The sequence below is a fragment of the Plectropomus leopardus genome, chromosome 2 (genome assembly GCF_026936395.1).
Source record: "Plectropomus leopardus strain MGB_pleo_1.0 chromosome 2, ASM2693639v1, whole genome shotgun sequence".
Lineage (NCBI taxonomy): Eukaryota > Metazoa > Chordata > Actinopteri > Perciformes > Serranidae > Plectropomus > Plectropomus leopardus.
Window position 1 is genome coordinate 3,016,488 of NC_142177.1, and position 15,732 is coordinate 3,032,219.

General features: G+C 38.8%; 1 protein-coding gene across 1 annotated transcript; it reads left to right on the top strand.

Annotated features, from left to right (window-relative positions):
* Window positions 1-483: 483 nt before the first annotated feature.
* Window positions 484-8,907, top strand: ube2v1 (ubiquitin-conjugating enzyme E2 variant 1). The gene is made up of 4 exons (XM_042498560.2): window positions 484-572; window positions 3,476-3,627; window positions 5,216-5,341; window positions 7,567-8,907. The coding sequence occupies exons 1-4, from the start codon at window positions 551-553 to the stop codon at window positions 7,711-7,713; spliced, it is 447 nt and encodes a 148-aa protein (XP_042354494.1). The 5' UTR covers window positions 484-550; the 3' UTR covers window positions 7,714-8,907.
* The last annotated feature ends 6,825 nt before the right edge of the window (window positions 8,908-15,732 follow it).

Below are 15,732 nucleotides of genomic sequence, written 5' to 3' on the forward strand. Positions count from 1 at the left end.
TATTAAAGCCCTAAAGTGTGTATATTTACCCCTCAGGGGTAAATAAATATAAAGATGGTCAAACTTAGCCTTCTGCAAACGTCGTGCATCATTATAGGCTCTAAAAACATCAGTTCAAGATTGCGAATTTATTCAACAAAAATCAAACAATCAGAATCAGAGCACTTTTTGATAAGCTTTGTAGGCTAATTAGACATTCTGACAGTGTGTTGATACCTCAGTCTGTTACAGACACCCTTATTGAAGAAAGAGCACTGTAGAGATCTTATAATGGGAGTCTAAAATGATTGGATCTTCAGGAGAATTCAGATTTTCACTTAAAATGTTTTTCTTTCTGGAAAATAATATTATTGCATATTTAGCCTAATTTTGAAAAGCGCATTTTGTGGACGTAGAGTGTGTATTATATTATAGCGGGACCTAAAGGTTAAAGAAATGAAAAATATTTATTACTGAAAAAAATGATTCTTCTTCTCTTACGTCAAGGCGGACACGCGCCAAATTACATTGAGCGTGCGCGGCTCCGCGCTTCCGTAAAGCAGTGACAAAGATGGCGGCCGGCGCCGCATCAGGTAAGCCGACTTCACTGACAGTTCAGACAGTATGTTTTAATTGATTTGGCTTTAGAAGTACAATCTACAGTATAGCGTATTAGCTGCGTAATAGTTTTGCAATTCACAAGGGTCCGGCTGCAGTGGAGTTTTGACCCTAACAGGACTCTCAAGGCAAATGCTGTCACTAACGCCGCTAGCCAACTTAGCTCCTGGGTTAGCTAAGCTGGCCCATAGTCTTTGAGCAGCACTCGGCCATCTGCAACAACCTTGATTTACCATTATGAAGGTAGCCGGGCAGAGAAATGCTACCTGCGGATTAAGGGGACACCGCGGAACACATACATCGATATATACACGTATTAGTGTGTTCCTGTCTTCGCGAGGCGGTGACGCCCGTGACTAGCTTGATGGGTAGATAAGTTGTTTGCTGAGATATGTTAGCTGGCAGCACAGCCCTATGTAGCGTCTCGGTAGTCATTCCGGAAGAAATTCTCAAAAGTCGCTAGTCACTAAAAACTGAATCCGCCGTATTTCTTTATCAACGTAGAGTTTGACTATTTGTATACACACTTACAGTACTTATATAATGCGAACAGCAGTCTTTAGCGGTGTGCTTTTACATTTCATAGTTAGCGTTAAGCAGGCAATTCCTCAAACTGCTAGCAACGTAACGTCATGTACTTTCTTCCCCGTGGCTACGTCACAGCTAATAACCTCACCTTATGCCAGGTTGGACATTAAAACAATGTCTGTTTGAGGTAGCCCTGCGCCACAAAGAAGGTTTTATCGTACAGCCTATTTACACACAAAACAATTTGATAATTTGCGAGCGCAAACCAAATTTATTATTACTGTTAAATCTGTGTGATCAGTCTTAACCTCCTCAGGATGCCACGGTTTGTGTGTTTGGCCACCAAGGTATTCCAGTTATCTATAGGTTACCTCCCAGTGATAGTTAATAAACAATGCTTCCTTTGCATAGCTGTCATAGAAAAGCTCTATCTGTCCAGATGTGCCCATGGTGACATGATTGATCATACTGCATTTGAATAAAATGAGCCTCATTTCAACATTTCATTTCAGCCTTATTTTGGCAGTTCCATTTATTTATCACATTTATTTGCCAGGGTTTAGCACAGTAAATTTTGGCTGTTCAAGAACAAAATTCTTTAAAACTATTTCTTTGTACTTTCAAAAAACCTGAAGAATAGGTATGCCGCAGAGCAAGATATTCCATGGATTACGCCTCAGGATGAAATTAGTTACAAAAACCAGGGGCATTTGACTGGTATGCTAAGTGTCACCAGTTCAGTTACAAAGCGTTCACATCCAGACCTTTTTTTTTTTACTTGGAACAACAATGTAAACTACTATATAAAAAAAGTTCTATTATAATAAATATGCTAAACTGAGTTATTTCAGTATGTTAGGAGGTTGATAGATTATATTATGTTAAAGGGCTGCTTGATGATGGTAAAAACAGTTATCGTGATTATTTTTTATTGATATTATCACGATTAGAGAGATTATTTAACACGATTACCATTGGCTTTGACAACATTGTGCATTTATTGAACATAAGCTCTGGCATTTCGTTTTAAAACTGGATGTCTGGTAACTTTAAATACAATTGAGCTGTAAAACCATGAAATAAATTAGAATAAATAAATAAAAGTGAAATAAATTGTAAAGGGGCCTTAATGTTTTTTATTGCTTTTTGTCACAACTTGGTCATAGACAACTTAGTGCAACATGTTAGGCTTCAAGTGCTGGAACAATTAGGTTGTGTGGCTTTTTGGTGCAGCCACGACCATGTAACACACTTTGCATATGACTGTAGTTTGTTTCAAGATTGACTCAATGAAACCAAAGTATTTCCACACCACAGAGTTCGATTTATGTTTCTTTTCAACCATTGGCTCTCTTTCTGCCATCTTTCTTAGGAGTTTTACTAATGAAATTTCAAAACAACTGGAGAGGCGATGTGTCCTGATTCGCTGTTTCAGACTCACTTGATTTACAAAATAAAAGATAAAATTGGAGTAACATTGGTAGCCTCGTCATGCGGCACAAAATCATTTTATTGTGATTACCTTGTTTTGAAAATCGACTGAAGCCAAAATCTGAATCGGAAGTATAATTTGATGAATTGCCCAGCCCTACTGTGTTAAAGTAGGAATCACTGATAGAGATTGCTTATTTTGAAAAATATAAGAATAATGCTATACTATCACTTTTTAAAACCATGTCATAAGTGGGGAAAGGTATTATTAGCACTGAGTATTTAAAAGGTGCTACATTAAGTTTGAGATATTTCTTGTTTTTTTTTTTTTTCTCTCTTCTTGGGTTAATAGAAGTCAGTACCAGTTATAGTGTGTCTATGGTGGTTTGAACTTAATGAATTGTTTGATTGTCCTTTATCAGTTTAATAACTGATGAAGGATTGGGGTAATCAATGGAAAATATATTAATTTGATGGAATTATATTGTCACTTATTTGTTGGAAAGTTGTTATTTGAGTTGATTAAACATGAAGATGCTAAGGTTGAGTTGTATGTTTATGTATTGTAGGTGTTTTCCCTTTGTTAGTTTTGTTTTGTTCTGTTTTGTTGGTCTCTCTTTATCGTTTGGGTCCGTTTTTGTTGTCTGTCTGCTTGTTTTTGGGTTTTTTTCTGGTAGTGGGATTCTGTTTTGTGCTGTGGGGATGTGTACTGTATATATGTTGAATAATGTAAATAAAATATTACAAAAAAACCCCACATGTGATAATAAAAACATTTTTCTTTTAGACATCTTCGTATGGGTTATCATAGCTTTTGGTCAGCAACTTTTGTTCGGGTGAATTATTTAGAATGATGTGACTGGATTTTCATTTAATGATCCTTTTTCCTCTGTGTGTGTGTGTGTGTGTGTGTGTGTAGGAACCGTTGTAGTTCCCCGCAACTTTCGGCTGCTGGAGGAATTGGAGGAAGGTCAGAAGGGACATGGAGACGGTACAGTGAGCTGGGGCCTCGTGTGTGATGATGACATGACGATGACGCACTGGAATGGCACGATCATCGGCCCCCCAAAGGTGAGCTGCCTCCAGGGTTTACAACACTTGTACATCACACTTCTCTCCTTATCAGTTGGTCATTTGATTCAAAAAGGTTTACATTTGAACAAATGTCCTTGTTAGACAAAAGGGACCATCTAACTCTTAGTAGTTAGGATTGTTCAAAGTCAAAAAAAAGAAAACATTTGGAATGCTCCAAATGATAACAGACGCAGTGTTGGTTTGTCCCCAATGAGCAGAGATCTCGCTTAAATTTTATACAAGTATGTGAGGGGTAGATATTGCTTGTGCTATCATGAATGAATGACTTATGTCATAAGGAAAGGAATGCCGGTAACATAGTGAACAGGGGTCACGTTCTGTTTGGTTTTGTGTGGCGTTTCAGTTGTACATAGAAGTCACAGTGCTGTTTTTAAACATGGGTAAATCCATTATGAGTAGACTGTAGTCTCCTTTTGCATCACCAGTAGACCAGAGCTGTGTACACGGCTCAACAGCACAGGCTTTGTGGCATATTTCTGTGTGTGTGTGTGTGTGTGTGTGTGTGTTTTGGTGTGTCACGTTCAGCGTCACGCACAGACCAGAGAAGAGGTCTGTGAAAACTTAAGGTGGTTACTTCTCTTTTTATATCTCTTACTTATTCTCTCTCTCTTTAAAACTTGTTGCAGACTTATGTGGGTCGATTTTTGACACTCAGGTGTTGTGTTTCCACCAATGCCGATCAGACCCAGAGGCGATAAATACCCATAACGACCGCAGAGTCATTTAACCCGGGTGTGAATACCGTTTGTTACCTTTCCCATTAAATTAAAAAGCCAGATGTTTGCAGGTGTTTGTGGGTTTTTTGTGCTGTGGAAAAACAGCTTAACAAGCATTTGTCCCCACCACAGCCAGCATGATGGTTTCATAGTGAATGGGCCCTAAGGAGCCGGATGTGTTTTCATTTGTATAAATTCTTTTGCAGTGTGCTAGAATCTCTGAGGTGGAAGATGCATGTTTTCCTGAAAGCCAACATTGAAGGTTGTGTTTCCTTTAGTGGCACTTGCGTGGTTCAGTCAACCCTCTGCAGTGAGAAGGTGATGTAGCACTTCCTCGTGTGGTTAAGAAGCAGAGAGAAGTGAATGCATGCACTTGTATTTTTGCAGTACAGAATGTGGCAACCTTGCTCCTTTACCACTGTGGTACAGAAACAAATGTAACGGCATAGAAAGATTTTGGAGGTTAGTTTGCAATGGCTGTAACTTGGAGTGTGAGTCGCTTATTTAGGGGTTTTAGGATGTGTGGTTTAATGTGGATCATGATTTAAAAAAAACACTTACAATTGGCCTCATTCACAAAGAAAGTGTACGTACGAGTCTGTGCTCAAACTGTGCAGAAAAAATTGTAGAATTGTAGATTTTCTGTGATTTGGTCAAAAGCTTCAGAACAAGCATGCAAGTGGACCACGATGGAAATTGTTTTATCAACCAGCGTTCCAAGGTCAACAATGAATTTTCTAGCTCTATCAACAATGTGCTTAATTAATGCCAACAAGTCAGTGGGCATCACACAGTGTCACATTTCCTCGCCATTTGGAGCTAACCTTTTGTCTTTTCTTTCATGGCAGACTGTCTATGACGGCAGGATATACAGTCTGAGAATAGAATGTGGACTCAAATATCCAGAGCATCCCCCTCATGTCCGCTTTGTGACTAAGATCAACATAAACTGTGTACACAGTTCAAATGGTGTGGTGAGTATCCAAATGTCAACATGCATCCATAATTTGACCAACATAAACTTCAGTAATTATTTCAGTCGTTTATAGGTCTTATATGGGCTGAGCTAGATCAATGCAAAATACACACACTAATCAAAGCTCCCAGTAGGAGCTACTGCTGCCAGATAAATTTATCACCTGACTTATGTGTCAGTCTCAGTGGTAGCTTCTAGTAGTAAGTTGTTGATGGCTCACTACTTGCATGCTCACATTAGAAACACTGTAATTATTAACGTTGTTCGTCCATGAAAGGAAGAACTCAAACATACTGCAGTTGCTTCAAAAAGAGGCAGGAAATTATAACCAAATAAACTGTGGTGTAAAAGAACCAGGTCCGGGCACTCAGGATGGTTTGAAAGGCATAAAAGGCCTTTCATTCATAGAGCTACAAACATTGAACCTACACCAGTGCTTGCGCCTTCCTCAGTGATACTGCAGTTGTTACTTATCGCTGTAGGAGCTACCAGAGAAAATGAAACCAAAATCTCCGACATTGTAACTTCAGATAAAAGCACCATGGGTCCCGCTTTGATTTAACTATGACAAAACTTTAAAAAAATTCGTTATAAAAGGACTTTCAATAACTTACAACCGTACTTTATTAAATTTTATTATAACAGTAGTGTATTCAACTTTATTATTTGACACTATCTTTATTGTAACTGCAATTCATTCAGTTTTTTTGTTTTTATTTTAGTACTTAACATTAGTTGAAAAGGCATTTCAAAATACCGAGCTAGATATCTACTTTTAGACCAAAAACGTGGGACTGACACACCCTGTTACTCCTTACTTGGCCAGTTAGAGCAACTTTTAGCATCTGCAATTGGTTTGCATTTCTGCGTGCATTTTAATGTAAAACAATGTAATTGTACTTTTTGTGCAATTGCTTGTGTTTAGCATTGATATAAAGGTATACTGTGCAGGAATTGTTTGTTCCTTTTTGTTTACTGTTGTCAGGAAAAGTGGACCTTACAAAGCCAACTAGAAATGGCCACCAGACAGCCAACTCCAGCTTTGCCTGGTTGCCATTTCTAGTTGGCTTTGTTTGACGTGCGTTTTTCCACACAGAGTGTGTGATTTCCATAGGTTCCTGTTGGATCCATGCTGCTTATGGTCCGACATGTGGTCTCTATTAGGACTAGAACGATTACTCTAGTAAACCCAATAATTCAATTATTAATCATCGAGGCAGCGCACTGTTTAATGCGGATGGTTATTTCTGTTCTATTCCTGCTCCAGCATCTTAAACAAAAGCACTCAATCTATGGGTGCAGTCAGTGCGAACCCGACACAACAAGGTAACTTCAACAATAGCATTTAGCGTAAATTAATAGGAATGCAACAGTGTTTCCCTTAAAATGTTACAGGTCTGGTGGTGCGCCAGGCCACTGAGACCCCCCACCAGGCCTAAACGTTAACAAAGTTTCCTCAGGGCGGTGAAGTACACTGTATTTTTTTTCCCCTTAGGATGCAAAAGCAAACTTGCCAACCCTTTTGTTTTCCCTGCCCTCTCCTGATGTCCTCCTGCTGTCACATTTCTCCAGATTTAGAACCCCTCGAACCATGCATGTAATCTTGACAGGGGACCGGGGATTATGTCCACCCCAATATACGAAGGAAATCACGAGGGAAATCTGACGGAATATCCAACAGCAGCTGGTTAGACAGTTAATACTGAAAATGCACAAAAATAGTTTGGTTAGTGTTTTTATTTTTACAAAATGTGCCTGAATACAGACGTGTGCACCAGGTGTGCACGCATATGGATGCTATACTTGGATATATATATAAGATTAAACAAAATTTGAAAGCAAATAATTAAATAGCTAATCCCCTGTGCCATTGGACTGAAGCCAACCACGCCAGTAAATCATCCCAGGTGTCACATCTGTCAAGGGTGTGTCAGTGTGCACCACCAGACCAGAAAATATTCTAGGGGAAACACTGAAAAATACTGATTTTTCTAAAGAAAAGGGCAATTAGTTGCTTGTTCATTCTTTAGACTCTCTTATTTTCTTCTTTGTATATCACCATTTCCCTTTAACAAAACAAGTAATTTCATGAAAAGATTAACATGAGTCTGTACATGGATTTTTAGGAAAGAGTTTGCCCAGTGCATTTTTAACTTAAATGCCATGCTACACAATAGGTGTCTTTTTGAGGCCATACTAAAAAATGTCCCTCTCTCCCTTCAGGTTGACGTAAAGTTGCTGTCATTGCTGTCCAGGTGGAAATCCTCCTACACCATCCGGATGGTGCTGCAGGAGCTCAGACAGCACATGACGTTAAAAGAAAACAACAAGCTTTCCCAACCAACCGAAGGCCAGGTGTACAGCAACTGAGACACCTGCTGCTATCCACACACACATGCACACACACACCCACACACACAGGCTCACACACACACACACACACACACACACACGCACACACACACACACACACACACACACACCATCGCGCACACATGCATAGCATCCTAAACACCTAACACTGACTGTACCACTTTCAAACTACACAACCATGATGTTATCCAAGACTGTCGACTCCCACTTCCTCCCTCAGGAGCCTCCCATTGGACAGAGAGAGGGATGTGCACCCAGTGCCCAGTCATCCATCAAAGGTCACGGTGCAGACCAGACATTACAAAACAAAAATACTGTACATCTTACTAATGTTATTTTTTATTCTCTTTGTGTTCTACATCCAGATTGTAAAATAACACACGACCTGATTGAGTGTACCCGCTGGTTTCTTCTCGAGTGGTGACAGTTAGTCCCTGTCCTATGGGTATGGTGGTGAGGGATTTGAATTAACCCACTGCTCAGCCAAACACATTTTCTAATATAACCCCAACCAAAATGTTAAATGTTTGCATCAGTCTGGGTTGTTTTGAAACAAACTAGCATCTCGCAGTATGCGCAAACAGAGAAAAACACGTCCCCAACACGATGCTTCGCTTGATCTCCCAGGTTAGTCTCAAATTCCCCAGCTTCCGCAATCCCGACGATGTGAATCTCACGGGCCTTCCTTAAACGAATGCATGCCCGGTACATGGGAATAAACTGCTACTAGACATTCAGCAACGTATGTATCAACGGGGCACTGCTGGCTCATCACTCATGTTCTCAGACTTGTCTTCTGTGTGCCATATGGTTCATAGCGCTTTGTGATGGTGATTGATTATTAGCAGCCAGTGGGAGGGGGATGGGTGGGGGGGGGCTACAGGTCCCTGTGCTTTCTCTCGGAGAGCAGAGTCTGTGTGCTTGGCACCTTTTCAGGGTCACCACTGTACTGAGCAGGAGGAGCTGTGACTTTTTTTTTTTTTTTGCTGTTTTTGGGTTCTTGTTTTGGTTTCTTTAGTCTCTGGGCTGACCTGTGTATACTCCATGGAGCCGTCTCTTCTCTCATACAGTGAATGCCCACTGAACGCAATGTACGGCTTTGGATGTTTATTTTATAACAGGTTGAATCTAATCAGGGTGATGGTGACCTGTTGCATGGTTTTATTTGAATTAAACGTTATTACTTTTGCACGCATTTGTGTCATGATTCTCGCGGGCAGATTCCAGTGCATTGTGCTGTCGATGTAGAGCAGTACACCTGCAGGAAACAGGCGTGGCTGCACATGACAACGGAAGTGAATGTAGTTATAAGCCAACCAAAGTAGCTCATCTCGTATTGACAGTTCACTGTTTTAAAGTCATAAAACAACAGATGAGTGGTGAAACAGGTTTTTGCTGTTAATATGGACACCTGGTCAAAATTAAAGCAGCAGGCCAACATATCAGGACTTCCTATTACAAGTCAAGGACCAAAAGGATCCTGCATTTCCCAAAGTGCAACCAACAGCATCTGTAAGACTCCCTGTGCCAGCTTTATGTTTACAGGGTTCCTAAGCAGTAGGGAAAAAGAAGAAATTAGTTTGTAGTCGTTTTCAGGCCTTGATAGGTACAAAAAAAAGGAGTGTGGAAAGTGTGGAAAATATTTTATGTTTTCAGAGTGTTCTCCGTAATATGAAATTTAGAATGCAGAATAACAAAACTGATGTCTAAAGGGTTAGCCTATCATAATAATACACCATAATTTCTAAATTGATTATATTCTGTATTATTAATCTGAAGTAACTTAATCAAATATATGTAGGTGAGTAAAAAGCACAATATTTCCCTCTGACATGTAGTGGAGTGTAAGGTAGCATAAAATGTAAAGTAAAATAGCTTAAATTTGTCCTGAAATACAGTACTTGAGTAAATGTACTTTGCTCATCTTGCCCAGCATTGAATTTCCAGCTTGATGACACAAAAGACACAGTCCTTTCCTGCAGTCTCTTAAAATCTGAAAAACTAAAACAAAAGGTCTGAGAAGTCAAAGACTCCACCAGTGATTGATTGATAAGACCAACAATAAAATATTCATGGTTGCCTTTTTAAAAACATTTTTAAGCTGCTGCTGCTGTACTGGATGTAAAATCGTGGTTAATAGTAATAATAAGCTTGTGTGAACATTCATGAGTTACGCAGTGATAGAATGCAAAAAGTGAACAGACTATCTTTTCTGCATAAGTAAACCTTTACAGTCGTGTCCATAATTTTCTTGTACACAGAGAAACTAGGCTGCAGAGACGCCACAATAATGAAATTATTAACATTTTCAACTCTATATTATTGTTCATTGCATATTATTTAGTCTCTTTTATAATAGCTGTAATGTTATTTATTAAATGTGGTGTTAATTGATTTGTATTAGCTACAGTACCTAGCTACAATTCTCTGACAACTATTTGGCAACCTAAATGCACACATAATTAGCATGCTACATGCATGTTAACAGTTCGATTTAAAAACCATTTCTTTATATTAACCATTAGCTCTTCACAAATACAGTCTAAAAACTGCCAGGAAGTCTGTAAATTTGAGTCTGGAAAAGTGTGGAATTTTTAAATGGTAAATGTGCAGGAATCCTGTGATTATGGGTTTGAAACAATAGGCAGGTTTCCATCAAAGATTTGCACAAAACTTAAGCAATATTTTTGAAATGTCCATAAAACATTATTGCAAATGACTGTGTTTCCACTGAGTGATGTTCTGTGACTTCTGCTCTGGTGATAACATTCCAAGAAGCATGGTGATGGATGTTCAAAACATTAGCAGCTTTATTTCAAGGACACTATCAGCAGACAGCCTGTCAATCAAAGTGGCCCACTCTCAAATATGCATTGCTTCCAGTCTTAATAAAATGTAAACAGGTGAGTTATATCAAAATTAAGCCCTGTACAGTTGTCATAAATGTTCAAATTAGCTATTGAGATCAGAACCTTTTTTTTCTTAACCAGAATATAAACATGTTTATTTCTGCTGTTACATTACACATGGGGGTCTGTGGGGACTGACTTGCTCGTGGAGCTCACCTCTAGTGGCCATTAGAGGAACTGCACCTTTGTATTGGCTTCATTTTTCAGCCTTGGAGGTTGCCGCTTGATTATTCTACATACAAAGACAATAATGTGTTTGGAAACGCAAACCGTACAATAATGTGTTTACATCTCTCAACTGAGCAATGCTATTAGCAAAAGTCCGATCAGCTGTTTGGTATCAGTTTCTACAGCCAGCCTGTAACAACTCTGTCATGGCAGCATAGTTTCTAAACTGAGCAAAAACTTTTTGATCAATTAAAATAAAATGTGATGTGTTTGGCAAGGCACACCTGTGCAAGGTTTCTAAGGTCATGGAAGCCCTGGAAAAGTCATGGAATTTCACAATCACATTTTCCAGGCCTGGAAAAGTCATGGAAGTAATAAAAAATCATTGAAAGTTTCATCATCATGAACATGTGTTGTGTGTAATAAATGAAATGACATTATTGTAACGTAATGATGAATTTATTTTCTGCAGCTGACGTCATAGCATGGCTCTATTATGCATCAACATGTGACAGTGTTTTGGTTATGTTATGTTTTTGTTTATTTGTTCATCTTGAATTTTTTTTTTTTTTCTCTCCCTGATTTCCATCTTTCCCTTCATGTCTGCCCACTATGGCATGGCAAATAATTTTTTAAGCACTCTTGGCTTCAGGGGAGAGGCATACAACTTTAAATGGCTGTGTTTAGTTTTTATTTTATTGCCAAAATAGATTTGGAAGACATGTTTCCTATTATTCAATCGGAAGCTTAAACATTAATTTTTATTTTTAAGAAAACAGGTTGGGTTTTTTTTTTTCAAATTGTTGGAGATTTTCATTGAAAACTTGAAATTTTTGCGCTATTTTCCCCCATTAAATATATGAAAGGTATGTTTTCTTAAAGAATTGCCACAATGACCCCATTTATACTAGTGGGAATCTTAAAAAACAGAAATTGTTGGATTCTCAAATTTCCAATGATGCTGAACTTGTTTCGATAAAGTTTGTAGTAATCATGCTGTAGATCAGCATCTTGATTTGCCACACATGGATGTGGATGGATTGTGACTGAAATTTGAGAGAAATAAGTCTTTTTTCTCTTAATTATGTTTTTTTCTCATCTATTTTTTGCTTTGTGTGTGTGTGTACCAGAAGCTGGGCATGGCTTCCTGCTGCTGGAGCTCTGCATGCACACCTGTTGCTCATTCCATCATCAACTGCAGCTTTAAAACCTGCTCTCTCTCTTCATGCTGCTGTTAGCTAACTTCCAGAGTAGTTTTAAGTGAATATTCTTACAGTGTTTTTCCAGTGTTTTTGGTTCATGACAAATTGCTGTCTTCTCTGTTTCCTGTGCCTCTCTCCTCTGAGCTCCAGCTCCTCAGCTATACGCCGCCCAGCTTCTCACCACCAGAGCCGTAAGCTACACAGCTTCCCAACCTCAGCCTCACTTCAACTATGTCACCTCCAGCCTCTCTCCACCAGCCTCGGCCTCACTCCAGTCCGCCTGATTCATCCACCTGCAAAAGCTCTACAATAAATTCCTTTTTACCCCCTCTTCCCTTGTCTTGTGGTCTTGCTCTTGGGTCCAGTTTATAACCCTACAGGCTTTATTGGCATTAAAGTTCCAAAAACAGTTTTTCTGAAGCATTAGAGTACAACATTATAAAATATTTACAGGTCTTTTGTGTACATAGACTCAAGACTCAATCTTGAGTCTTTTATTTCAACTTATGAAAGATGGGAGCCAAAACAAGTGTGTTTTTGATCATTGTATACCCTTATGGACTGTTTGTTCGTCACATTTTACTCTCTTTTGATTCTTTATATTTTGATAATTTTGGCTGTGTTCATGCATATGGCATACATTTTGGCACAAGTGTGTATTTTTGTTTTATATGTGAATTTCCAGCTCAGCTCCGACAATAAGACACTGTGGACACTAAATTGTAAAAATGCTCCATTGTAACCAATTGAAATTGACATTTTTGATCCCACAGCTATCAAAGCATAAAAACATGCATTGTGTTATTAATATCACTCTGGGCTTTTGCCTTGGAATTTGTCATTTTTACCATATTTTGCATATGGAGAAAATACATGGTGTTTCCACAAGGTGCACTGTCACAGTCAGTGTTGCTGCTAATCATTATCGTATCCCAGGCTGTGAAAAAAGACAAATCCACTTTGCATGTAGTATGTTGAATTTTTTTCCCATTTAAAAACATAGTGGCATCATGACTTAAATGTGGCATTTAAAGGGTTAAAATTCTGAAATTTAATGAATATATGATCTTGATAATTAGGACTGATGGTCAAAAAAATGAACTCAGTGAAAGTAGAAAATAATATTAATGTATATTATTTTTCAAAGCTTGATTTTGATTGCGTGTAATATTAAAGCGGGCCATAAGGGGTTAAGAAAACATGCCTTTTATATGTTGAGCTGCATTTTGGACATTCTCTCACAGCCTCAGTGTTAAAGAAGAGAGCAGCTCGCAGCATAACAAAGTCTCATCCATCACATTTAGAGAGGCATCAATGGTTAAAAGAAGTTGTGGAGTTCAGCATAGAGTTTGAGTATACATGCAGCACCTCTCGACCGTCTTCCTGCTCCGACAGCAGGATGCTTCTCTGAGCGTAACCAGACGCAACATCCCCATCCAACAGCTGTTGGTGCCTCTATTTGCCTTTTCTCAGTGGGGAAACGGCACAAAGAGTGGCACGTGACCTGAGTTGGGGGGAGGAAAGGTTGGTGAATCAATCACAGTGGGTGATACAGCTGGGTGCCCTTCACTCCCTTATATACCATACACACAAGCTTTTATGGACTTCCAAGGAGAAACAATAGGCTCGATGCAATGCTGTGTGCAACCTAGCAAACTCCTGAATGCAACCAGAGGGGAAAGAACTGATCTGACAATAAAGGGTGTCTTATTGATTCTAAAACAAGATGATCATGGATTTTTTAAAATATTTTTTTAATTTAACCTTTATTTAACCAGAAAAACCTCTTGAGATTTAAAAAATCTATTTTTCAGAACTGTCCTGGCCAAGACAGGTAGCAGCAAAAGTTACAGACAGACAACATGAAACAAAATTACAAATTAAAAAATATACAACTCCAAAGCAACAATATAAAACACAAAAAGAACATAAAATAAAGTTACCACAAGGAAGAACTAAAACATATGTTAATTTACACAATAAATAAACCATGAAAACAAGACAATTAAAAGACCAGCTGAGATAAACCCTGACATCAACATGTAGAAGATGATATACAAAAGTCCTGCAACAGAGCTGTCCTCGAAGACCAAAGACTCCAACTTCAAGCATTTCTTATATGGACAAATATCCCAAAAACTTAATAAGAAATTGATCTTTTTGTTTTTGGTCATATGAATGTCATATGAATGTTATAAGATCAAGTGATTTCTTATCAGTGTTCCACATCCAATCCGTCTAAGAGCCCTCATGTCAGGACACAGCTCGGTCACTGTGTGTGTGGGATCGGCAAAAATAAGTGGACAAGTCCTCCATCACTCTAATCATATCTGCTGTGATGGACAAGCATCCTGTTGGCCCAACTGTATCAAAGAGTGACAGAGAAGACAACACGGCGTGCCACTCAAATCAACATAATTGCAAGTGAACAATCAGCATTCACCCCTGGGCCCCTCTGACACACTGTGGGTACCAAGAACTAACAAGCTGATTTATTTAAAAAAAACAAAACAGGGAAACCAGCCTTCCATTCTGTCCTCGGATAAACCAGTTATAGCTTTTATTAAATAACGTTATAATAAAGGAATAATTAAATAATGACTCAATGGGGAATCTATATAAAAGTTGGCATATCTGTATTTTCCTGACATGTCATGTCAAAAAAAGGGGACCCCTTTAGTCCCACAAGAACCACTGACTATTGTTTGACCATTATTGAACAACTAGTTTGGGGGATAATCAGCTGTTGTGTCATCAACATATACTCGATTTAAAAAATGGTTAGGCAAATTAGTTTAGTTCCCTTTTTTAAGGTTTGGGAAACTTACTAATAATTACTAATTAACTTAGTAGAACTGGGAATTTATTTATTCATTTTTTCAAAAACATGGTAAGAAGGCAATGAGCAACTAAAGAACAGATTACCCAGACATTAATAAGAAATTAGTAACAAAAAAAAAAACAGATAAGCACACAAACACAAAAAAATCAGACACACACGCACGCACGCACACACACACACACACACACACACACACAAACAACTAAACAAACAAACAAACAAAATAACTAGGAAATGACTTGCTGCTTAAAAATTATAATAATTCTGCAAAATTATTTGTCAAAATTTAGTTCTGATAATATACATTGTTCTCTGGCCTTTTTCCCCCCAAGTGTTTTATAAAAAAATTATTTTCTGAAATGCTAATACTGTCTTGCAATTTGTGGGACATTTCTTGCGTGTGCGTGTGTGTGTGTATGTGTGTGAAGCTGGGAGTTTGGCACGCTGATTATCCACACACCTGCAGTTCATCCCTCACCTGCTGCTGATCATCCAATCAAGCCGCCTCCTCTGCTGCTGGATGAAAGGTGCGGCTCATTCACTGTCAGGCTCACCTTTTGTTCTTATGCTCCTGTTGTGGTGGTTTAATGCTAACTAATATTCTCAGAGTCCAGCTCCTCCTGTCCCTGGCTCCACAATGTACGTCTTCCTGGAAATCTGCAAAAAAAACCCAGCAACCCCAGAACCACTTACCTGGATTTCCCCCTCCTCCTGCAAAGAACTTTTAGCCCCATTCCTACTCACCTGAACGCAGTCCTGAAAATCTGTAACCTCACAAGGAAACTCTGCAACACAGAAAACCTGCTGCTCTGAAGACTCCGGACTTCTCGTTCCCAAAGAACCAAGCCAAGTCCCTGTCCCCCTCCAGAAACTCGTTGCAGCTTACCTGTAGTTT